At 47.5% G+C, this 25,297-nt stretch overlaps 1 protein-coding gene across 1 annotated transcript in view; it reads left to right on the top strand.

Annotated features, from left to right (window-relative positions):
- LOC144166780 (uncharacterized) overlaps positions 1-18,330 on the top strand; it is a 36,720-nt gene extending 18,390 nt beyond the window's left edge. The window contains exons 7-10 of the mRNA XM_077696268.1: positions 1,519-1,791; positions 4,495-4,588; positions 13,785-13,924; positions 16,359-18,330. Of these exons, the coding sequence (XP_077552394.1) occupies positions 1,519-1,791; positions 4,495-4,588; positions 13,785-13,924; positions 16,359-16,563 (712 nt within the window). The 3' untranslated portion in view covers positions 16,564-18,330. The remainder of the gene's footprint in view (positions 1-1,518; positions 1,792-4,494; positions 4,589-13,784; positions 13,925-16,358) is intronic.
- Positions 18,331-25,297: the final 6,967 nt, after the last annotated feature.

Here is a 25,297-nt window from a genome sequence, read left to right as displayed (position 1 = left end):
CAATTTTCGCCTAAAATTTACTCTGTTGTAGCCGATAGTCTGCTCTAGCCGGGTCCGTTGTGAGCGGAGTGGACTCCATTTAAAATGCATGGGTACCAGACAAACCAACAGAAATGGTCTGTTGTAACCGAAAGTCCGTTGTTGCCGGATCCGCTGTAACGAGCGTAGACTGTATTGTGAGTGCCAATGGAACCCAGCACTTATCGGGACAATCACCCTTCTGAGACAGGGCAGGCTATCATCCCTCCCGCCAAAAGCTGGCACCCCCACACTCGGGACTCACAACAGCCCTAGAGTAAGACTGGAGACTCATGGAAACAAACACGTACCCACACCCAACCTGCCTGCACCTAGTCCACCCAGCACAAGTCCCATCCCAAAACTGCCACCCCCTGCACAGCCTAACCACCCTACCCCACATCTTGGGGGCGGGCCCCCAAAGTCCATATCCCCGAATCACCATGGCTGAGCAGTGGAGAGAAGCACTGCCATCTCATGTTTACTTTCTTTCTCTCTCTCTCCCATCTTCCTGAATCATCATCATCACTTTTTAGCAGGGTTTTCGTGGGTCCTCCGCTCACAGGATGAACCATCCTCCTTCGCAATTCCACGACTCTCTCAATGGTATATATTGCATTACAGTCACCTCCCATTAAGGGGCAGACTGGTCTTAGAGCTGTTTTTTTATTTACTAACTAACTTTTAAGAAACTACTCGGCATTATACAGTTTTTTGTGCTGATTTCAAAGCTGGAATTAAATTTCTTGCAGGTTGATTATTTCTTTGGCATATAATTAATAATTAATTGCAATTATTTTGGGTCACCGTTACAAAATAGCCACTCCACTGTGCACAACAAAGAAGGTTGAGCAGGTGAAAAGGGAGGGGTGTGTATGCCGGCGCGGGTCTCAATTTGCCAGCCGGCTGCTTTGTCAACTGCAGTATACGGCACTGTTTTTGCGCTTGGAAATTTTGAACTTTATCGAGTAATGGCGAGCCACCTTGATGCTTTTCATTCGTAATAACTTCCAATTAACCGGTATAGTGGAGTTTAGCTTCAACTTATCAAGCAACCTCTTTCGTTGGATTGCGCGTAATATTGCCGGGATGAGCACATCACTTCCGATTTACCGGAAATTCCAATTAAGCGATTTTGAAGTGATTGATTGATTACAGGGTTCAACATGCCGACACAACGCAGGCAGTGACGCGTACTGTAATGGAGGGCTCCGGATTAATTTAGACTACCTGCAGGGGATCTTTAACAGGCGCCGAAATCTCGAACACACGGATGTTTTTTTCTTTTCGCCTCCATCAGAAAAGCAGCCACTACGGCCAGGAATCGAACCCACGACCTCGTGCTCAGCAGCACAACGCCTTAGCCACCGCGCCACCGCAGCGGGTTGCGATTTTGAATTATCGAGAGTCGACTGCATGTATATGTGTGTGTGCGGACACTCTTTGACTTCTTATTGGAAGAAAAATTGCATCCTTCTCCTCCCCTCCTGCCACCCACAGGGAGGAAGACTCCCCCTCCACTACCACAAAGGGTGGCCTCTGCATCTACCGGCTGGCACGGCTCACTGGTTGTGAGGGTCAGTTTGCGAGCGCCCTGAAGACGGCCAGCGGGGCCACCCTTCTCCGCGTCCACCGGGTGCGCTGCTTCCGAGGCGAGTTTGGCGACGAGACCGAGTTCCTGGGCCGCACCTCCAACCTCCTCGACTCCCTGGTCCCGGTCGAGGGACTCCCCAGCGCCCTGCTGGGCAACCACGCCAACATCTTCTACGTCTGGTGGGTGGTAGGGTTCCCCTCGCTCCCCTGTTTAAGGGGGGTGGGGGCACAGGTCTTAAAACTACTTTTTTTAATTTTTACGTAAACTTTGGGAAACTTGTCAGTCTTGCTGCTTTTTTCCCACTGATTTCAAATATGGCATTATTTTTTAAGTCAATTAGTTCCCAAGATAATTAGAGGTAATTAGCCATTTTTGGAGGAACAACAGACAAAGCAGTGGTAGTCTTAAAACTGTACTCTTGAGATTTTCCAATACTCTGAACCCTGGTGAGTGTAATAAGAGAATCAGGTTTTTGATGCACCGCTTATAACTGATTTTACAGCTCATTAAGCTTTGGTGTTTGAAATGGGCATTCAAATGGTTCCTTGCCACTGGGGCCACCAAGGTTTAATGAGCTGTCATATTAGGTGGTCATTAGTTCAAAACACTCTTTTTTTTAAAAAAGAGCCCCCCCCCCCCCCCCTCTCTCTCTCTCTGTTGCTGTGCCCCCATTATCTATTCCTGGCTGGGTCTTACGTGTTTCTGATTTCTGATGCCTGTTCTGATTGTAGAATGGCCCTGGTCTGTGCAAGTTGGTACATAATTGGATCGGAATTAGCTTGAACTTAGACAAACTCCAGAAAGACAGGAAATACACATCACACAGTGGTACATTGATTGGTACATAGCTGGATCGGAATTAGTTTGAACTTAGAGACGAACTCCAGAAAGACAGGAAATACACGGCACACAGTGGTGTGTCGCACATTTCCTGTCTTTCTTGTGTTCATCTAAGTTCAAGCTGATTCCCATCCGATCCTGCTTCGATTGATTGATTGCGGTGTTTTAACGGACCACAGCTATGCCGAAGCAATGAGGCATGCCTCGGAGGAAAGGGGGGGGCTTAGGATTCATTTTTACTGCCTGGGAATCTTCAATATGCTCCAAAATCTTGAACACATCGGTGTCTTCGGTATTTGCCTCCATCTGACAAGCAGCCACCATGGCTGGGATCGAACCCACATCTTTGGGCTCAGCAGCGTGATGCCTTAGCCACTGAGCCACCGCGGCGGGTTCAGTGGCTGCACTGGCTGCACTGTGGCTGCACTGTGGCTGCACTGTGTTCTACACAGTGCAGATTTCCGTGCGCATTCACTGCTGCTGCGGCACCACTCGTGTGGCTTGTTTTCCCCGCTAGTTGGCGATCAGAGAAGAGAGCGCAACGTCTTGGAAACAATTTGCACCGACACTTGGTGGGTGGTAGGACCAAAATAGCTGAAGAAGCGGTAAAAGACATGGAGCTGACGCCCACTCGTGCATCTACCAGCCACTGCTTTTGAGTAAGAGCTGAAGCGAGCATGTGCATTGCCAGAGTCTTCAGTGCAAGATTTCATTGGTCCAACTGGCCGTCACTGCCCTTTTCCACTAGCAATAGCTGTGTGTTGGGGGCAAAAGCTCGTCAGCTCACACTTCTGAGGTGTTGGGGATAGGGGGGAGATGTGGGTTTCGCTGGCGTTACAAGACACTGTGGTAGAGTGTGGCGGGGAGTCACAAATTGTGTGCTTGTTTTTCTTTTAGGAAAGGCTCTTTTTTTTTTTTTATACATTTTTTTTTCATTAGGAATTTGGGATTTAAGTTGGGCGCTCACAAATAATGTGAGACGCCAGTTAAGTCAGGTGGTCGCAAGCTGCATAAGAACGCAAGGTATGCAGTAAGTATGGTACTACTACTTTAAATAAGTTTAAAAAAAAAATATATTGTGCCAGACCACGTACAAGGGCAGTACCGTATTTTCGCGCGTATAACATGCACCAAAAATGCTAAAATTTCAGTGGCAAAGAAGGGGTGCAGAAAATACGCGGGGTGTTTCCTTTACTGCAGCTTCACGGCAGTGCACATTGTGCCGTGAAGCTCCTACGCAGTAACACTGACTAAGCCTTCCATGGCAGCGATTGCGCAAAACATACAAAGACAAGGAAGAGAAAACAGGATGACGAAAACAAGAAAAAAAACGCAAACTGTATAGATGGAACCGAAGATGACCTTGTGTACAACAGAGAGGACTGCGGTTCAAGTGATAGCTCTAGCGAGAGCAGTGACACTGAGTGAATTGTGACTTTCGCCTTGCAGTCAGTGTATTCTATTTGCTGAATATATATACGCTTTTTCTGTCTACATAGTATGTGATGTGTTGCTTGAGCAGCAGCTTTGGTGCCGCCTTTCCTGTATCGAATGTGCAGGCAATTAATGCACAAGGATTTCTTTTTCTTTTCCAGCGGACTGAAAGTAGGGGTGCGGATTATGTGCACGGGCGGGTTATACGCGCGGAAATACGGTAGCATTTACCCACACCCTGATTATGTGATGCTTTTGCACGGTCCCAAGAAAGTCATTTAACCGGGGTTCCACTTATATTAGCCACTTCTTGCGGATTTGATCCTGTCAGGAAACACCCAAGTGTTTTTTTTTTCCTTCCTAATCGAGTGGCAAATCAAAGTAACAGGAGTTGAAAATTGAAAATGCATTCGTTTAGAGCCCTGGCAGCACCAATTTGTAACTTGGACAAGTGAAGCATCGAATTTAAGTAGCTGATGCCAAATTAACGAGCGCGCACACTATTTGGAATCTCAGACGAACGTCAGAGTCTCTTATTGCACTCGCTACACGCATTTCAACTCAGCATTGTCCGATCACGGCGTTCCCTTTCCTTTGCTCACCACCAGGGACTGTGAGAACCGGGTGTTGGTGAAGAAGATGATCTACGAGCCGGACCTGTTTGCAGACATGCGGCACATCTCGTGGTGCTGTTCTGAGAAGGTGAGCGCTGGACATTTCGCCGATTGAGCTGGCAACCCCTCAGACATAGACATTTCTCACTCATTTGAACTGAAGCTATCGATGACGCTCACATTTTATTGTTTTTTTTTTTTTCTGTGATGCCAAGATTAATGACGTCACTCGTCTGTCTTTTTTTCAGTTCCAATTACCTATTTTCCAGTGTATAAGTCGCGGTTTTTTTCTGAAATTTTTGTTGGTGCGTCTTATCTACCGGTGCGACTTATGTATGGAATAAATCCGGTTCGCGACGGCCGCACGTGGCCAGTGCACGTTAAGAGACACAGCTCTATGGTCTAAATGAATCCGAAGCCCACCGCTACGACGTTTCTCATAGCCCATATGTCGCTTGGGGACTTTAAGCAAATGGGTCTCCGACTCTTGGGATGCCATTTCTGCAAAAAACAGTTGTAGCCAGGTTCATAAAGGCCGGAGTAATGCGGTCTGCGAGTGGTGACGATGTTGGCAAAGAAGACATCGGTGAGTCGGAGGACGAGAGCGATGCGCCGGCAGAACTCCCACTTGAAGTTGCTGAATTATTTGTTGGCGAGTCAGAGGAAGAAGACTTCAATGGTTTTGCCTAAACGCCGTCTGTAAATACATGCCATCTGTGTGTATCAATAAACCACTTTTCAGAAGTTAGTTCTGTCTAGACTTTGGACGGTATATGCACGTGTCTAGCCCCCCTTACCGGGGGGGGAATGCGTTCATAGACGGCTGCCGCCGCAACCATGTACTTTCGCCGTACTTTCTAATGATCTGATTCATTATGAGTTTTCCTAATTAACAAGTGCGTTTTGTTTACCGGTGCGACTTATATACGTTTTTTTTTTTTTTTTTGGAAAAACTGTCATTTTGAGGGGGGGTGCGACTTATACAAAGGTGCGAGTTATAGACCGGAAAATACGGTAAGACACTTTGTGTGCCTATGGTGCCGACTCGGCCGATTGTCATGCTGAGCCTATCTTGGTGCTCAAACTAGGGGTGTGCGAATATCAGTTTTTTAATTTCGAAGCGAATTCGAATAATAAAAACAAAGTTCGAATCGAATCGAATATTTTTCGAATACGAATACTTGTTGTTTTTTGTAAACTTAATGTTTTCACCATCTCTTAGAGGCACAAAAACTGCAACTTTATTGCACAACCAATCACACAAAGTAAAATTAGGAATTACACAATACCAATGCACTCAACAGGTTAAGGTCTGCACTCACTTAAATGTTAACATGGAGAAAGGTTAACTGCTCGACATGTTCGGGGAGCAGTGACAACCTCCTGCTCGTCACCACTTTACCAGATACCGAAAACAGCCGCTCACTTGAGACACTAGTAGCTGGCATGCCCAAGCCCGTGCACATTGCCGCACGCTGATACAGCAAAATCTTGAGGATACTTATCTCGCGGGACTGCGAAAAATATTCCTATCATCCGAAATTCGTATGAACCAACACAGACCAAAAAATTTAGCGCTGAAAAAAGTTTTCGTTTATTTCTTTTCCTACTTTCGCGTGAAGAAATTCGTGATTTTTTCTGCTTTTTTTTAACCCCCGTGTCACAAAGCAGTCCTTTCTGGAGCACGTAAAGCTTCGCGCACGTCTCCTCACTCGCTGTGCCCAAGCTCGCTACACGCCGCAACAGCCAAGCGTGAACCGCATGGTGCGTTTTTGCACGCGATTCGCTCGCCTCGGCTCTGCGAGCGCTGTATTTTCACGCCCACATCGACGATTTCGCGCCCGCGGTAGCGCCTACCTCGGTCAGAAAATGACGCACGACGCGTGCGGCAGAATGGAGGGGCCTGACTACTTGCGACGCTTGCGATGAGATCGAGGCAGCCGGCTTGGCTCCGCCGGAGATGGTTAGGCTTAGCACCCCGGCAAATATTTTATGGGCGCTTTCACTAGCGGCGCGGATGATGTTTTATAGTACCGTTTTCGCATGCATTATCATCTCCTTTACCGCACAAGCAACTTCGTGTCTCCCTTGAGCCGCATTTTAAAGAGCGGTTAGAAGCGGTCGCTCGAGCGCCCGCGCCACTTCGCGGCTGGAGCCGACGCCATGTTGACGCCGCCAGCCGCGCCGCGCGCAGCGTGGGGGTGGTTTCGCGGCGGTGTCAGCGCGTTGGGCTTGTGCAGAGCATTTTCGCGAGCAGAAAACAACAGCCCGGCCGTTTCTGGAGAAAGAGTGACTAACAGGGGAGCGAGAGCCGTCACTTGCTCGTTCGGCAGTCGGGTGCCTCGCCGGCTCGTTCGTATCTTCCGCCGGGCCGCGCAGGTGCGTTCGTAACAGCCGAAATTTTTCCCATTGCAAACGATGCAATTTCGCCGGGACTTTTCAGAAATTCGTATCATCCCGAAATTCGCACCCCCAGAATCGTATCATCGAGAGTCCACTGTAAATAAACACCGATACACACACGCTCTGAATTTATTTTTTTTTTAGTTTTGGGTGGTTCGAATATTTCGAACAATAAAAGTGTCGTTCGAATCGAATCGAATACCAAAAAATTCGAATCGAATATTCGAAGTTTCGAATATTCGCACACCCCTAGCTCAAAACAAATGCAAGTTTCCAAATGCAAACGTTTTTTTTTTTTTTCTGAAGTCAAATCAAAGTAATAACATCATCCTCAGTTTTATATGTTTGCAACTTCCACTATGTATGACTGAATGAGTTAAGCAAACGGCAAAAGGTAGCAGGTTCCCCAAAATATGTTAAAATCTAGTGAGATAGGCAAAGCAGTGCACCAACATTTTTAATGAACAACAGTTGTGGAGATAAGACGCCGCATTAAATTAAAACGGGAAGCTCACTTGCGAAAGAATGTAAGTTGCCCGGCATGTTTTAAAGGGAAATGGGCTTTGTGTTCTACTTACTCCAAGCACTTGAGGGAAATGGGAGAGGTGTGGAGGGTTAGCTATTAGAGAGGCTAGTAGTGGATGTCTGGTCATGAAAAAAAGCAAAAGGTGATAACTATCGACTCCTCACGCATACCACTACTGACAACAGTCCGTCTCGAGGCCTGTATAACCGTTTCATGCAAACTGCTTTCAACTTCGTCTTGGCCGTTAGCCATGACTTGGACGTTTTTGTGCCTTTTTGTAAAAGTAAGGATGGATAGGAAAATTTCCAACTGCTTTCTTTTTTAGCACATTTGCAGGGTTCAATAATTTCACTCCCCATTTCAAGTGGGCAAGCATTGTTGTTCTCTGTCTACTCGTGCACTTGGGCATTAAAAAGTTCTGTGGTCATTGGGTTTTGCCACACAGCTGGTGTGTCCTGGGGGTAAGCCTACTGAAGGACTCATGGGGACATGTTTGCGTAGGCTCTTTTAACTCTTTCGTTACGGCGAAAAAATGGCCAATTTTGAGTGCTTCCACAAAACATCTTTTTTCTCTTGAGCTACTGGACACATTTAGCATTGATATGCATGAAATTGTAGCTTATAGATTGCTCTTTCAAATGCATAGCAGCATTTTTGTGAAAGGTACGAATATTTACAGTTTATTGGTTAAATAAGCGGAAAAAATGCCCAAAAAAAGCATACGCACAATACATGTAGGCGATTGTACTGAGCCTAAAAATTATTTTAGGAATTCTAAGATATGCAAATTGTTTCTATGTTCCTTGGCTATGATTCAATATGCGCATCAACGCTGTACACCAAGTTCTTGATTTTGGCGGGCCCACAACCTAGTGGCCCTCACGACTGCGCCATTCCACGCAGCCATTCGAGAGTAAGTCAGTCGCTCCAAAATATGCACCCAAGCATGCTTGTGTGTGTTCTCACACCAAATTCATATCACTGCAGTGCTAAAAAACAAGCAAAAAATCAAGCGGTCTTGAGAAGTGGCGCGCGGCGCTCCGCAGCAGCTAATCCGACGTAAGCACCAGGCTACCTTGAAGGGAATAACGTGATGCGCCGCGGTGCATTTGGCAAAATATCCCCGCCGCACATTGGCCAGACCCTACACATGAAAGTAAAACCGCAAAAGTAAAAAAACCGCAAAAGTAAAAGACCAGTAACCAGCTGTGGGGGACACCGCTTTACTGGCGACCTTCGAGCATCTAGTGTTGTCATGTGCCTCACTGATCGTGACGTGGCCATAGACATATTCACTTCAGTGTCAGTGTCCTTTCTACGAGATCAAATTTTGTGACAGTCGCATAGTGTAAGCTTGACCCGAGAGGGAACGATTGTTTGTGATTTTTCATCTCTTGTAGCTACCGGGGCACTGGACAGATTTTTGTCATTCTTGCGGGAAAAGATTGCTGGGACAATAGACTTTGCCCCAAGATACATTCCAAATAATCGGTGGCAAGTGTTGCAGGGCCCCTTTAAAGGGGCCCTACAATAGTGCAGCCCTGCCGTGATGACAAGACACAAGTTTGGTTTATCGAAATGACTTCTTTGTCCCGACAACACTGACAGGAATTTTGTCACGAACTGTGAACAAATAATCGAGATATACAGTTAAACCTCGTTATAACGAAATTGAAGGGGCGCCGCGATTTGCTCGTTATACCCAATATTTCGTTATAGCCGTAGCCGACATTTACTGCAAATATTATGCATTGTAGTTACCTAAAACAAAAAGCGGGCGAAATAGCATCTTGCTGCGGCGATAGTAAAATAAACACATTCCGGAGGTAAAAAGGAAAAGTCACGAACATACCGTATTTATTCGAATCTAAGCCGATAGTTTTTTTGAAATACTGATATATCAAACTCCAGGGTCGGCTTAGATTCGAGGATTTTGAAATACGCGCCAATTTCCAAGTAAAGTGGCGCGCAGCTAGCGCCACCCAGAAAAGAAAGTATTGTAGCCATTACTAGACAGAATAGAACTAGCCGAGCTCTCGAAGTTAATCAATAAGTGTAAGATAGCTGACATACGGAAGTATAATATGGAGAGGATCGAATACGCTGTAAAGAACGGAGGTAGCCTGAAAGCAGTGAAGAGACGTCTTGGCGTGGGGAAAAATCAGATGTATGCACTTAAGGATAAGCAAGGCAATGTCATCACAAATAGGGATAAAATAGTCACAGTGGCAGAGGAGTTCTATAGAGATCTGTACAGTAGCCGGGACATACAGGATAATGCCGAACGAGACAGTAGTTCAGAGGAGATAGACATCCCACCAGTAACGACCGAAGAAGTAAGGAATGCTTTGAAAGAAATGAAAGGGGGCAAAGCACCTGGTGAGGATCAGATAACAGCAGACCTCTTGAAGGATGGCGGAGAAATTGTACTTGAAAAACTGGCAAACCTGTATACGCAATGCCTAATGACCGCAATGGTACCGGAATCTTGGAAGAACGCGAACATCATCCTAATCCATAAGAAAGGCGACATGAAGGACTTGAAAAATTACAGGCCGATCAGCTTACTGTCAGTCGTCTACAAGGTATTTACCAAGGTAATCGCTAACCGAATCTCTGCAACCTTAGATTTCAGTCAACCTAAAGAACAAGCAGGGTTCCGTAAAGGTTATTCAACAATGGACCATATTCACACGATCAATCAGGTGATAGAGAAGTGCGCTGAGTATACTGAACCCCTATATATAGCCTTCATAGATTATGAGAAAGCATTTGACTCGGTCGAAACCCTAGCAGTCATTCAGGCATTACGGAACCAGGGGGTAGATGAGCATTATGTAAGAATACTAGAGGATATCTACAGTGGGTCTACAGCTACCATCATCCTCCATAGGGAGAGCAGTAAAATACCTATAAGGAAGGGTGTCAGACAAGGAGACACAATCTCTCCAATGTTATTCACAGCATGCTTACAAGAAGTATTCAGAACGTTGGATTGGGAACAGGTGGGAGTAAGGGTTAATGGAGAATACCTCAGTAACCTCAGATTTGCTGATGACGTTGCCTTGCTAAGTAACTCGGGGGACGAATTGCAAAGCATGCTTTCCGCACTGGGCGAACAGAGTAGAACCGTGGGCCTGAAAATTAATATGCAGAAAACTAAAGTAATGATCAATAACCTCGGGACAGCACAGCAGTTTGAGATAGGTGGTGAGGCAGTGGAAGTGGTAAGCGAATATATCTACTTGGGGCAAGTTGTGACCCCAGATCCCAACCATGAGGCAGAGATAATTAGAAGGATCAGAATGGGGTGGGGTGCATATGGCAGACATTCTCAGATAATGAATAGCAGCCTACCATTGTCGCTGAAGAAGAAAGTGTATGACAGCTGCATCTTACCGGTACTCACCTACGGGGCAGAAACTTGGAGGCTCACTAAGAGGGTTCAACTTAAATTGAGAACGACTCAGCGGGCAATGGAGCGGAAAATGATAGGCGTAACATTAAGGGACAAGAAGAGAGCGGAGTGGGTCAGAGAGCAAACTGGTGTTAAAGATATATTAGTAGAAATTAAGAAGAAGAAATGGACGTGGGCAGGGCATGTAATGCGAAGGCAAGATAACCGCTGGTCATTAAGGGTAACAGAGTGGATCCCTAGAGAAGGCAAGCGTTGCAGGGGGCGGCAGAAAGTTAGATGGGCAGATGAGATCAAGAAGTTTGCGGGGATAAATTGGTCACAGTTGGCACAGGACCGAGGTAATTGGAGAATAATGGGAGAGGCCTTTGCCCTGCAGTGGGCGTAGATAGGCTGGTGATGATGATGATGATGATGATGACTAGACGAGCCAGTAGCCACTTAAGGGCCATAGGGCGCCATTTTGAATTGTGCGGACCCTGCTCTGTGGGACAGTGGCCTGCGTGCGGTGTGGCGTTTGGTTTTGACAGCGCAAAAAGAAGCGGTGCCATTATAGTGCCGCTTTTAAAAGAAAAGTTGTTTTAGCTGCGGAGTTGTCGTCGAACGTTCAAGCCGGGCGGGACTTCGGTGTGGATGAAAAAAATGTCCGTCGTTGGAGGACGCAACGGGAGAGGATTTTGCGTGCGCCGCAACGAGGTTGGCAATCACCGGACCACGAGAATGCCGTCACCATGAAATGGAGATGGCATTGGCTGACTTCGTTCAGCCGCAGCGAGCAGCTGCCCTTCCAGTAACGACGGAAGTGCTCCAGGCAAAAGCAAGGGAGCTTTTAAGGGAACGAGGCTTATCGCGGGCACACTTCAAAGCCAGTCGGGGCTGGCTACAGAAATTCATGAAGCACTTCGGCTTTAGCCTCCGCCGTCGAACCTCAATCGCCCAGAAGTTGCCCGGTGATTTTGAAGAGAAACTGATTGAGTTCCAGCACCGCATCTTCATGTTCAATAAACGTGTTTTCTTTTTGTGAACGCTGGCCCTGCCTTTTTGTTCGGCCTACATTCGAGGTAAGTTTTTTTTTTTTTTCGCGCCTTCGGACTTTCGGGGGTCGGCTTAGAATCGGGGCCGGCCTAGATTCGAATAAATACGGTACTTTATTGCAGTTGAAAACTCGTATTTCAAACAGACTTGGCTACGAAGAAGTCCGTAATTGGACATTGATGCACCTTCCTGATGCGAGCGATGGCCCCCTCAGCTGCGGCCGCTACGTTCACGCCATCTTCGCCGCCCCTGTGCGCGCCAATGAAGCAAAGAAGCACGCCCACCGCATCTAGTGCCTCCGACGCCATCCTTAGCGCTTCTTTTCAAGCCATGTGCAACAGCGCCGACGATGGACTCTTGGTTGCTCACGATGGCAGACAGCGTACTCGTCCACACGTCAGTCTCTTGCCACCTTAACTTACTTCGCGCCCGATGCGACGGCTTTTATCATAGCCGTCTTCTGTTGAAGCGTGATATTCTTTCGCTTTCGCTTCCCGCCTGTCGCTAGTACTCGCGTTGTTGGAATCACGCCGGCAGTACGATAAAAGATAAGGCTGAAGACTGCCAAAACCCACGCACGCACAACTACGGAGCGACGTCGGCGATACGAACAGGGGAGGAGGGAGGGGGGGAGGAAGGCGACGCAACCGCGCGCGCCGTGTGCATCAGGCTCACCGCGGATAGTCCGCGGATTCCCCGAAGCCATAGGGATACGTGGTAAAATCGAACGTCGGACTGCTTCTCGGGGAGCCCGCGGTGAGTCCGACACTGGGGCTCTTCGATTTACAGTCTCGGACTCACCGCGGACTCTCCGAGAAGCAGTCCGGCATTCGATTTTCCCATGTATCCCTATGGCTTCGGGGAATCCGCGGACTATCCGCGGACTATCCGCGGTGAGTCCGAGAGTGCAAATCGAAGAGCCCCACTGTAAATCGAAGGGCCCCATTGTCTGCGTGCTGTGCGCAGCGAGAGGAGGGTGGGGGCTTCGCGGGCACAGCGTCCGCATGGCGCGCCAGCCAGCTTCGCGCGCGTGGCGGGAGTTTTGAACAGCTAATACAGTTGCCGCGTCACGCACTGTCTCAAATCCGCGTTGCGCACTGTTGTAAAATTAGCTCAAAATTTGGTTTCTCAACGAAATTTGTTCGTTATATCCCGTAACAGGGAAATTTTACCTCGTTAAAACGAGGTTTTAAATACATTGGTTTCTATGGAGATATCAAGGGGAATTACGATCTGCTCGTTATATCCATTATTTCGTTATAGCCCGTCTCGTTATAACGAGGTTTAACTGTATTACAGCAAACAAGCGACGGAGCGCCGAGTCTCCAGCTGCTTTCTGGCGATTTCTTTGTTGCATTGCAGGGACTTGTTTGTGCGATTGGCGACAGCCAACCTGCCTAAACCACCACCAAGGAACATGACCGGGTGATTGTAGTGAGGCTTATAATTCTTAGTTTGATTGCATCGCTAGAACAATTCACTGATAACCGTGTTTTAGGTGCCGGCTTTTATTGCCTCACTCCTGCTCATACTGCATCACTGCAGTGAGGAATTTTAGGTTCTCAGAAAAATAGTTTCTGAGTAAAATTTTTTATGGTAAAAAATTATGTCTTTCAGGGCTAGAATGGAGTAGAGTGAGCAACAAGAGGCTACTCCTTTCGAACTGAACAGGGTGAAATTTTTCCTTCGTGGTGCCTTGAAGGGGCATCCTTTACTGCATAGCAGTTATGGGGTCAATCCTGTGAGTTGTTGTCTGCATTGTGCAGTCGACAAGAGTGGCCATTTTCGTTGTCGTTGTTACCTCTTGAATGGAAATGGTGTGTGCAGCCTGGCCGGCCACTAACCTGAGGTGTTGGGCTGTCTAAAATTAGTTTTGCATCTAATCGCGCACTATGTTGATTGCAGGGCCTGCTGTTTGCGCTGATGCGGTCATTGGACGATGTGACGTCCACCCTGGTGGCCATGAACCCCTTCAGCTGCAAGGCCGAGCCTGTCTGCAGTGCCTCCTGGAAGCCCGCCGCACGAGTACGCGTCGACGACTCGAGGTGATGTGGCGTGAACGCATGGGATAGGGAAGGCAACGTAAAATAAATGGCTGTTGTGGTGAGAAGGGTAGCAGAAGAAGGAACTAGAGATATGACTCGCTGGCTTTCCTTACAATGAGGCTGGGCTGTGCAAGAGAGAGAGGGGGGGGGCTGTTGCAAATAGCTCTCCTTCAGTGCTTGTCTTAGCTGGTGGAATGTTGGTTTTGATTTCAAGTATGCAGTTACATTCGTGGTCAAGATAATTAAGAGTTCCTTTGTGTGATTTGCCAACAGAAGAAAATACTGATAACTGTAAAATTAATATTAGTTTATGTGCAGGAACTACACTGTGCCTCAAAGAACGCCTCGTATGTATGTATGTATGTTTTTATGGCTCAAGTGCATCGAGGAGAACGCCTCGTAGAAAGATGCTTCTATAGCACAAGGTTTTCTATAGCGTCATTCTATGAGAATGCCTCGTAGAATGATGCTATAGAACGTCACTTGATTTGGAACACTCTCCTGAGGCTTTTGTTTTCCGTACCAGACGCTGTAACTGGCTGCTCCACCTAATGCTTTCACTGTGGCAGGAATGTACAGCCTCCCAAATTTTTAATAATATAGCGGGGGCGACGACCGATCACCATGTCAGTGCCTTATCACGGTGTTCACCGGCAAAATGGAAACAGCGTAGCAAACAACACTCATACAGCAGATGGCCGTATGCACGTGCGCGTACTCTCACCTATTTCGCTGCTGAACACCGTGATAAGGCGCAGACATGTCGGTCGGTCGTCGCTCCCGCGTAATTATTAAAAAAATTACTCCCACCTCCCCTCGCGGGAACCCCTGTGTAGATGCGACGCATAGGGGGTTCCGTTGTTGTTTTCGTTTGGTTGATTCTCCCATCGCGTGAAACGTGCCGTGAACCCCCTTCCGCGGCTATGATGCAACGTGGCGCGGCTATGACGCAACACAATCCAACACAATCCACTCTAATCCAATCCAAGCCAAGCCAAGCCAATGACCCTCGCGAGAGAGTGTTCGCTATCGGAGAGGAGAGGGGGTGAGCAGCGGAGAGCGCAGCTCGCGCGGCGAGGAGAATGGGGGAGGGGTGTGGACGGACAACAACAACGCCATATGGAGGGACAAGGCGAGTGAATGAGATGTACTGAAAAAGTGTGTTGGTGCGGGCTTGTTGGTACATAACTGAATATGGAAAAACAGCGCTAAAACGGGACAAAGAACGTGACAAGACTGGGCGCTGACTAACAACAACGAGTTTTATTTCGCCGTGGCGGAATATATACCCTCGGAAAACACGAAAAGAAAAGAGAAAGGGAGACAAACAATGATCTGATATACAAGGCGCATGTCCGAGAAAAACTTTCATTGGTCAAGGTATCTGTGTTCTTTTTCCAACAATTCAATGGATGCCTTACTGACGGACGAATCACCCCGCTTGTGGATGGCATGTGCTTCGTAGATTTCTCTGGCTCTTTTTCCTTTATACTTTTTTAGCACACGTGTCTGCTCGAAAAGAGGAGTACATTTACGATCTGCGCACTCCGCACAATGGAGAGCCAAATTACTGCCAGTTTTATTTTTCACTGTGTTCGCGTGTTCTCGCAGCCTATCGTTCAGACACCGCCCTTTTTGGCCCGTGTATGATTTACCACATGACAACGGAATGTCATAGACCACACCAGACGAGCATTCAACGAAACGCTGGGCGTGGTTCTTCAAGCAGACCTTGGTGCCAGTTCCTTCCCCGTTTACTCTGGCGCACAACCCACTCAGTTTGTTTGGTGCACTAAACACAGCGGTCACTCCGGCTCGTGCTGCAGCCTTTTTTTAGCCGGTGGGAAACACCGTGAACGTAGGGGATCACTGTCAACTTCTTCCGGTCGATCTCTTGGCGTTCTTTTGCAGGGTTTTGGTTGCGTATTTCCTTCAGGAGGGTCTCACATACATTGAACAACAAATGTTCAGGGAAACCAGCCCTCGTCAACCTCTCAGCTTGCGCGGAAAAGCTGACCCCCATTTGATGACAGCACGACCTAATGAGGGCGTTCCTGAGTGCCGAGGTGGCAATGCCTCTTTTTACGATTTTTGAGTGGGCCGACATGAAGGGCAATAGATTCTTCTGGAAATATGTCAGTAAGGCATCCATTGAATTGTTGGAAAAAGAACACGGATACCTTGACCAATGAAAGTTTTTCTCGCACATGCGCCTTGTATATCAGATCATTGTTTGTCTCCCTTTCTCTTTTCTTTTCGTGTTTTCCGAGGGTATATATTCCGCCACGGCGAAATAAAACTCGTTGTTGTTAGTCAGCGCCCAGTCTTGTCACGTTCTTTGTCCCGTTTTAGCGCTGTTTTTCCATATTCAGAATGAGATGTAGTCGCATCTAAAATTTGGGAGGCTGTACAAAAACAAAATCTTTTTGCGCAGGCCGTGTGGCGTCCAAGTAGAAGGTCGGTATGTGGCCTGCGTTGGCCCTGGCTGCGGCGTCCGGATATGGAACCTCTTTACCGGTAACCCCGTGGCCGACATGCGGTACCAGAGCTCCACGAGCTGTGCGGTGGCGGAGTTTGCGGACTCTGCCGTCGTCGCTGTGGGGTCCGACGACGGACGCGTGCTTGTGTTTACCTGCTAGCAACGACGATCCTGGACTTTCTATCCCCTTGCGTCGTGTGGGAGATGTAGTGTTGAAAGAAGTTTTACTGCCTCGCAGCTTTGAGGAACAACATCGGATCTTCAGGAAGGAACTGAACGCCGACTGTGTGGTGCAGAACTATCCTGACCACTGTTCAGAACCACGGACAAACTCGCAGTGACTGCAGTGTTGGCGGCCTGTTTGCAACTCCCAGTGCGATTGGGAGAGTGCGTTTGCACGCGGGGATTATATAAATAAACTGTCGACGGCAGCAGTGCAATTGTGTCGTGAGGCACATTATCTCCTTGTTGTTGAGACCATGGCAACATCGTTTGATTTTTTCGTAGGGTAAAAACTGTGTATCCGAATCCACGTTTTGTGACAACAGATAGTAGCTTTTTTTTTTTTTTTGCCCATGTGTGTGTTAGCAGTTCCTATTCTTGTCTTGTGTGTAGCATCAACTGTAGGAGAAAAAAAATACAATGTTTGGTTTTATTTTGTGCTCTAGTTGGGACTGGACTCTAATGCTGGAAGCTTGTGTAGTTGCCAGCTTGTCTTAACACTTGCCTTTTTTTTTGTTCATTTATTTGGAATTTTGTTGTCACACTTGTTGGTAACTAAGGGGTTCTTTATCAGTTTTAGTTCTTTTAATCATTGCCAAGAAAACTGCTTCACACTCATGGATTCCAAGGTTTTTCACTGCGCTTTCAGGGGACATACCGGTGAGGCAGATTTATTTGGAATGTAGTTTCTGGGAATGAAGGTCTGTTAGCAGTGCGCTGAATGACGACAATTTTTAGGTGTTCTTTGGTGGTCTCGTGCACTTGCCCATGTTTGGTTGTTAAGTGCATACTGTCGACTGTTACGCTCCTACTGTTAGGTATGCTGGTGTCTGTGCCTGGTGTTAAACAACGTGCAGGGTTGGATTTTAAGCGGTTGGCTTAGAATGCAGTTTTGTTCAGATAATATATCATGTGGAAGCATGTTAAATGCGCATAGAAGCCTGAGCTGAAAATGTTCTTCGTTCATTTGTCCAGTGTGATGCAGGAAAAACGGGATTTTAAGAACTTATCAGAAGTTTATTTTGGTAAAGGAATAGAGCACTGGTACAATTGAAAGATTCTATAGAAGGGAACTTTAAGTCACACAAACGGCAGCTGGAATGAACGTAAGAAGCAACTTCCTTCAGTAATGCGTACTTCTTCGTTTTAAGCCGATTTGCATTCATGCCAATTTGGATAAAGGCATTCCAAGCTTGCGTTCAACATCCACATTTTAGCTCCTCTCTTGACATGCCTTGTGAAGTCCTTGCTTAGAGCTGCTTAAAAAGAAAGTGTTGACTAACGCGTTGATGGGTTTTTACTGTACGTTCTCTCTGTGTTGTGTCTGTGATATGTTGTCATTATGGTTCTTGTGCTGCAATACACAGGGGTTGTTGTTGGTCGGCTGCGCAGAATGTCTGCTATTTGGAGTTCCTTGCTGGCCGATTTTCATTGTTGAGGACATGTGCAGTCATTTGCTGTGTTACGTATCTGTGGAGCTCATGCTGTACAGAGAAAGAATGTTCTAGGGATCATTTCGCGCATAAAGAATTCGTGTCAGTTCTGTACTTTATCCCAAGTTCTTTCAGTGTAGCTTCCATTTCACATTTCGGGGTATTGAAAAAGCTGTACAAAAATATCTTGTTGCAAAAGAGGCTGCGTGTTGGCCAACATGTGATGGAAAATAAAAATAGTTCTCATGTGTGTTATCTGCTCTGCTGATTAAAACATGAGCTTTGCCAACTTTTGGCTTCCTTGTGAAAACCTGTGTGACAGTAAATCGGAAAAGTAGGGAAGGTGGAAGTACTAAAAGCTAAAATTTGTTGGCCACCAGTGGCAAACCAACCTACAAAGAAGCATCAATCCATGTATATATAGCTGTGCTGCTTCCTCAGCCATCTTATTCATTTCAGAGTGTTGCTGCGTTGCCAATCCACGCAAGCAGTCTTGGTTTTCCAGACAAGCTCCTAGTTGAGTTATACCGAGTTGAGTTGAGTTATACATTATACCGAGTCAACAGCATCTAATGGCACTAATTTGTTAATTACTTCTCAAGTCACCCGGCCCAGTGTCCGCCACAAGTTCTACCTGCACAACGTTGGATGGTGCCACGAGGCTAAGCGCTGGCCCTGCCACAACGCTCGCAGTGTGTGCTCCAGAAAACACTGAAATTGTCGCATTCTTTCTCACGCTCGGCAACACCCCGAACCTGGACACTGTACACGAGAGCTACAGCTGGCCTCTCATCATAGGCGTGGTGTAGCGGAGGGAGACACAATTTACAATACTTGGAAATGTTTACCGTGCCACATGATTTTGACACAACATGGTTTCGTTTTACGTGTCCCGCCCCGCAACAATGATTGAAACACTGCGTCATTTGTTGATGCTGCAATCCCAGTAGCATAAAAACCCTTTCCACATTCCTTGTAGCCTACGATCACCAAAAAGCGACAATAATGGGAGCGAAGTTGTATGCGTTAGTAACTAAGGTTAGGGCAGGCACAACAGGATTACCGGTTGTTGGATGGAGCAGTAGCGAGTGCCACGACTGTGTGTTTTACATGTTTAAAACACCCGCTTATGAAAATGGGTTGGCACTTCTTATTTTTACGTCGCTTAGTACTGCTGCCTCGACAGACTATAGAACATTGAAGGACTCTGGAACAACGTTGAATGTTAGTTTCCTATTGTTCTTGGTGCACTCAATGAATAATGCGCCACTTTTGGGTGACTCGAAGACATTCGAAGAATATGTGGTTGAGCAGCTTCAGTAGATCAACTCATGCCCAGGGTTTGGAACAGCACCATTATCCGCAATGGCTCTTCAGGGCGTCGTAGTTCACATCGTATACTGCAATGCCGAATGACGACGGCTTTAGCGACGTGCGACAAACCTGCGATGGAGAAGAAAAAGAAAAGCACGTGCAGTTTTTCTTCTCCTGATGTCAGCAAATGTGTTTTCAGGCAGTTCAGGAAAGGTGGAATTCGCAAACTTTTGCTTTGCACGTACAAAACTAAGCTACACTAAACTTCAGAACAGTGGTTTTTGCACGTTTTGACACGTCGCAGTACAGTCACAGCGGGCTCTTTCCAGTAGGTAAAATTTAGAAGAAGTATGGTTTTACTGTTTTGATGACGATAATTGTCAGCTCATTGGCACAAGGCTGGCCAACTGAGGGCAGCGAGCGCCAAAAATTTAATTGTTCAGAAAAAGTGGCAAGATAAAGAAAACTGCTAATAAAATGGGCTATCAAAGTAAACGTGAAATGTATAAAAGACGAATGAATAGACGATTGGAACAGCAGCAGTTAAAGCGCTCATGGTTACCTGCAACAGTCCTTGCAGGGCCATGACGACAAAATGCAAGTTTGGTTCATTCCATAGATTGCCTCGTTACAATATAACTCGCACCAGCCTTAACCCAAACTCCCCTAAAATAAGTTACACAATGAGGAAAACAGAGAGTAGGCATGCAACACAGCTACTTTTCCGCGCTGAACTAGAGATGTATTAGAGGGGGCTACGATTGTGCTTCAATCTGTGTAAATTTAGTATACATTCTTTTTTAGCAGCAAGAATGGTGGGATTAACAATGGAAGTTAGGAACGAACGCATAAACATAAAAGCACCTGTGGGTACTGCATGTGCTATGCATCTTCTAACTACACAGCAGTCCAGCACATTGGGGTTGTCTTACACGACACAGGCCAACATGCATAAGTGACATTCGATCTCTAACATGACCCTCTTTGGCAAGCATACCTAATGTTTCAGGAAACAATAACTATGAACCATAACAAAAATAAGCCAGGCGCAAATCCGGTGAAAAACAAGGCGGATGTGGACAGTGCACTGAGTGGTAGCGTCGCATCAATATGATGGCGAACAGTAAACAATGAACTGAAAGACTGTTTTGCCGTTAGCAGCAGCCGTAGTGGTCCTAAAATAAACTTATTAATTCGTCCATGGTAATGAAAATCACAGTGCATATGTGTTTTGTTTCCCTCATTTCAAAAATGTAATTAGTTTTCATGTAGCGTAATTATTTTTCGAGTTTTAAAGAAAATGCTGGAGCCTAATTAAGTAATTTCTTACAGGCCGTTGAGAGGCTTTTTATTCAAAATTTTTTCGAACGAATAGTATAGTAAGACTTGCCACGCATGCCGATGCTATTTATATTCCTGTAAATATAATTTATTGGATAAAATTACCTAATTAAGCCAAGCACAGCTTTCAGGAAACTTAATGAGCTCATATTATTATTACTCAACATTTAATTGAGGCATATTGAACCAATTAGAATAGTATCAGCACGCAGTTCATTTCATCCTGAATCCAATAGTATAACGTTCATATAAATACTTTGGAAAAAAAAAAGACATCCTGAAAACATCTGCAAGGCTAGGCACATATGCAAGAAACGGAAGCTGAGAAAATCGCAGCTGAAGTTTTACTACAAGTGAAAGCTTTATCTGTGGAAAAAAAAAAAACTCTTTACAATGTAGCTTACGTTTGGCTCAACACGAGCATATCAAGTTTGCTGGAATCAGAATTAGTGGGAAAGTTGTAAAGTCCTCAATATAAAGGTGGCAATAGGCAGAAAAAAACTCACCAAAAGCAAACCCAGAAAGTCGCTTCAATTTTTATACTGTTGGCAGCGTGCCGTCACTATTTGGTGACCAGTGCTGAGCGGCCGATCATGCCCACAGTTGTAAACGCTTATTTAGTTATGTGACTGCTTCATTTGTTGCAATCAAATCGGCCCCAATGCGATTTACATCGCTCGAAATGAGTTGCAAGGGGTTGGTAACGGAATGCACCCCATAGTTTTTTTTTATGTGCATGCGCTTGGCTATAGGTGGGGTAATCACGTTTTCGATTTAATTCTACTCGTATATCACGTCACCACCGCACATTGTGCACAGTGCGAACATTTATCATTGTCAAATCACTGACAAACGCGCGCAGAAATGCGGGCCGACCCGTCGCAGCATCGTTGATGACGGAATGAATACACTTCCCTCGCCGTCTTAAGCGGCACCCGCCACTTTACGATTTATTTTGTTTCTGTTTGCTGCTAATCTTAAGATAGACGCCCCTAGTGCACCACAAGACGTAACCATATCGCTAATGCCATCGTCTCGGCAGCCCACGGGTGCGCTAAGCCTACCTCCGTCTTGGCGCCGTTGTCGCGATAAGTTGCTGCCAGGCAAGGTGAAGAGCGTATTATAGGCGCTTTCTGTAATACTGCTCGTTCTTCCTTTGGGTTGTCGATAGAAATATTTACTTTATTATTACGCCGTCCGTTGCTTTTTCTCTCATGAACGAGTACACAAGCCGTTGCACTGTGATGAGAGTGCCGAGCAGGCGATCGACCCACGGCGCCGAGCCAATCACATTGGCTGCGGTGCACGTGCAGCCAGTAGCCAATCGGGCGGCGCGTACCGTCTCTTTTCTACCGCGGTTTTACTCGCAAGTGGACGAAACGAAGCAGTTTGGCGGGGAATTAAACATTGAAAGACGCTCTTCCGAATGACACCAAGATGGATGCAATAGCGCATGTAGTATGGTGGAGAAACCGAGCGGCGAGTCATCGAAAAAATGCTATTAGATGCGAAGCATCTCTTGCTCGGGGGTATGTCACTCGTCTGTGCCCCGTCCGCAGCGCCTCCCTCCCCCTCCCTCCCTCGCCAGCAATAAAGCAGGTGCGCGTTGCGCGCGCCCTCTCCCTCTCTCGATCCCTTCGCCAGCGGATAAGCAGGTGCGCGCTGCACGCGCCCTCCCTCCCACTCCCTCCCTCGCCAGCGAATAAAGCATGTGTGCACTGCACGCGCCCTCTCTCCCCCTCCCTCCCTCGCCAGCGAATAAAGCAGGTGCGCACTGCGCGCGCCCATTCAGTCTTCTCGGAGAGATCGCCTGCACCGGTTCTGCTATGTCGTTGTATGATGAGTTCGACCGGAACCAACAGTCCCGTCAGCGTGGGGTGTGAAGCATCATGGGGGTGCACATTACGTTCTCATTGGCGCTCCGATAAATGAAACAACACAATGGAACCACACGGAACCCTCAGATGCTTCGCATTTCCTCAGGGTTCCCAACGGGAAGATGGTGTAATTTTTTTTCGTGTCGAATCTTACTGTCGCACATCACCCCTACCACATTCTCCTACTTCTGCCATTCCTGCAACCTCCCCGCCACAACAGTCCATCTTGTATGGTTCTGCCCGCACCATCCCAATTCCCTCCCTTCCCCATCCCCTGAGCAGTGGGAACGCGCGCTGACCAGCCTGCACCCGGAGGACCAGCAACGCCTGATCAACCAGGCCACCCGGGCTGCGGAAGCGCGCGGCTTCCTGAACTGAGAACGCCACCCACCTTCTTCTTCTTCTTTTTTTTTTTTTGCTCAATAAAACGTTTTGCCTCCTCCTCCGGATCCACTGTCGAATCTTGGCCTATTTTAGCGGTCGTCGGTGCTATAAATTGATATTCTGGCCCGAATATGTACTTCTGAGTCTGGATATTTGGGTGACCGCCAGAAAAATAGCTCTAATTTTCGAAAATCGACTTTTTTGGCCAAATTTCGGAATTTTAACAATGCACCTTTGCTAACATGATTGAGCTTAGCATGCAGTGTGACCCTACGGTCATGTGCCGAACAGAATAAAACAAGGTACTATGAGAGACACTCATTATGGCAGGGTCAAGCTCTTCTGGCCGCGCCCATTACCGTTTCAACCAATCCGTCTGCAATCTCGAGAGAGAGAGGGAGAAATAACTTTATTACATGACAGACAGTTATCCTATAGACGTCGGCCAGAAGCCCTTGGGCTCTGGCAGCGTCTTAGGTCAGCTGAATGGCCCAGACGATCCGCTCGGTCCGAGCTGAGCAATACGGTCTCCCAATTGCTCTACACTAGCGATTTTGCGACCTAACGTGGCGCCAGCGGACAGGACCCCAGCATATGTGCTAGGTCTGCCCTCTCCTTACACTGGTGACACGTTTCAGAATATTGCCCGGGGTAGCAGTGGCTGTCGGGTTGGGGTATGAGTTTCTTTGCAAAAGTCTCCAAGCCATGGATTGAAATTTGATGAGTGTAGGATGAGCTGGGGGGAAGTGGGCCCTCTCTAGCCTGTAGTGATGAGTGATGTCTCTAAAGGACACGAGCCGATCCCTGCCCGAACAGCAAAGCGAATGAGCGCTGTGGATTGAAAATCCTCGTTTCCTAGTCAGTACAGCCAGCCGTCACCTGAGCGCGCCGTGGATTGAAAATCCTCGAGCCCAGCCGTCACCTGAGCTTGCTTATGGGGGTTATATCACAGTGTAAACCTACCTAAAACATACAAAAACACTCGAACCGAAATAATTAACAGCCAAAACGGACCTGCAATGGTTTCATTCAACAGAAATTGCCAAAACCGACCTAAAAGGGGAAAACCCGCAAAAACGTACAAGAAGCAGTAGCTGAAACTGACCAAAAGGCAACGAAAATACCCGAAATCCCATCTATTATAGTGCATAAAAATGTCATAAATAGATTATATGCGTGATTACAAATGTAAATATTCAAATATGACAAACCCTTCAAAGAGGAAAAAATTACGCCCACCTGCCTTCGCGGGAACCCTGGTGTGATGCGGCGCTGAGGGGGTTCAAGCGCAAGCGGAGAGCAACCGTCGACCGAAAGGCCGCCGGAGAGCGGCACACCGGTTATATTCTAGGCACTATATATGCGCAGCGCGCCCGAAGGAGAGGAAACCGCGGAGAGAGAGAGAGTACTGCACATGCGCAGCACCGCGCGCAGCGCCGCCCACCGTCGGAGTGAGAGCGCGCTGGGCCGCACACGCTCTCACCTGGGCACGCGCCGGCGCCAGTGCGTCTGCCGTGGCTATGACGCAACACAATCCAACACAATCCACTTTAATCCAATCCAAATCCAAGCCAAGCCAATCCAATCGAATTTAATCGAATCCAATCAGTTATCTTTTTGATGTCCTTTTCCCCGGGGCTTCTCCTCCAAGCCGCAGCAGCGCTGAGGATCTGACCCCGGGTATCCTCAACCGACAGACTCAGCCTCCGACACAAAACTGTACATTTATTTACAGCCCGGCGGGCGACTAAAAAACAGGACTCGCGCGGAGCTCGAAGACGGCGGGCCGAGCTCTCCCGCGCCCGGACCGCGTCTCTCTGTCTTCATCTTCCCTTCCTCCTGACGCTGACGGCCGGGGAAGAAGGAAAAGCCAGTTGTCTCCGTCGGTGGCCATCGCATGTGGTGGTGGTTAAGAGATCCGGTGCGCGCAGGCGTTCGAAATGCGCGGCGTCTCAAGGCGCCGCGCGACACGTGCATTTCATTTGTGCGCTGCTCGCCCCAGGGCCCCCGCCAGTTCGTGCGTCGAAGCGCCCGACACCTCCACCACCACTGTGAAATATAACTTCAGGAATGTTTCACACACGAAACACACACCACACACACTTTTGGCACGTGCACCATCGTTCCTTCAGTTTGACGACACAACAATCAGCACGGCCAGTGCCCCTTGACCCTGGCTGCAGGTCACCATGACGAAATAGCCAGAATCCTCATCTAGCTGATTCGGAACGAGCGGCCTTTAGCAGGTGGTACGCACCGGCCGTCGTCGTCCGAAAAGCCCCTTGCCATGCGGCGCACCCCGTCGCAGAACAGTAACAGGGGC

The sequence above is a fragment of the Haemaphysalis longicornis genome, unplaced genomic scaffold (genome assembly GCF_048455015.1).
Source record: "Haemaphysalis longicornis isolate Haplotype H1 unplaced genomic scaffold, Haemaphysalis longicornis Haplotype H1 scaffold_19, whole genome shotgun sequence".
In the NCBI taxonomy this organism is placed as follows: Eukaryota; Metazoa; Arthropoda; class Arachnida; order Ixodida; family Ixodidae; genus Haemaphysalis; species Haemaphysalis longicornis.
The sequence above is the reverse complement of the archived record's forward strand: the minus strand, read 5'-3'. Positions and strand labels throughout refer to the sequence as shown.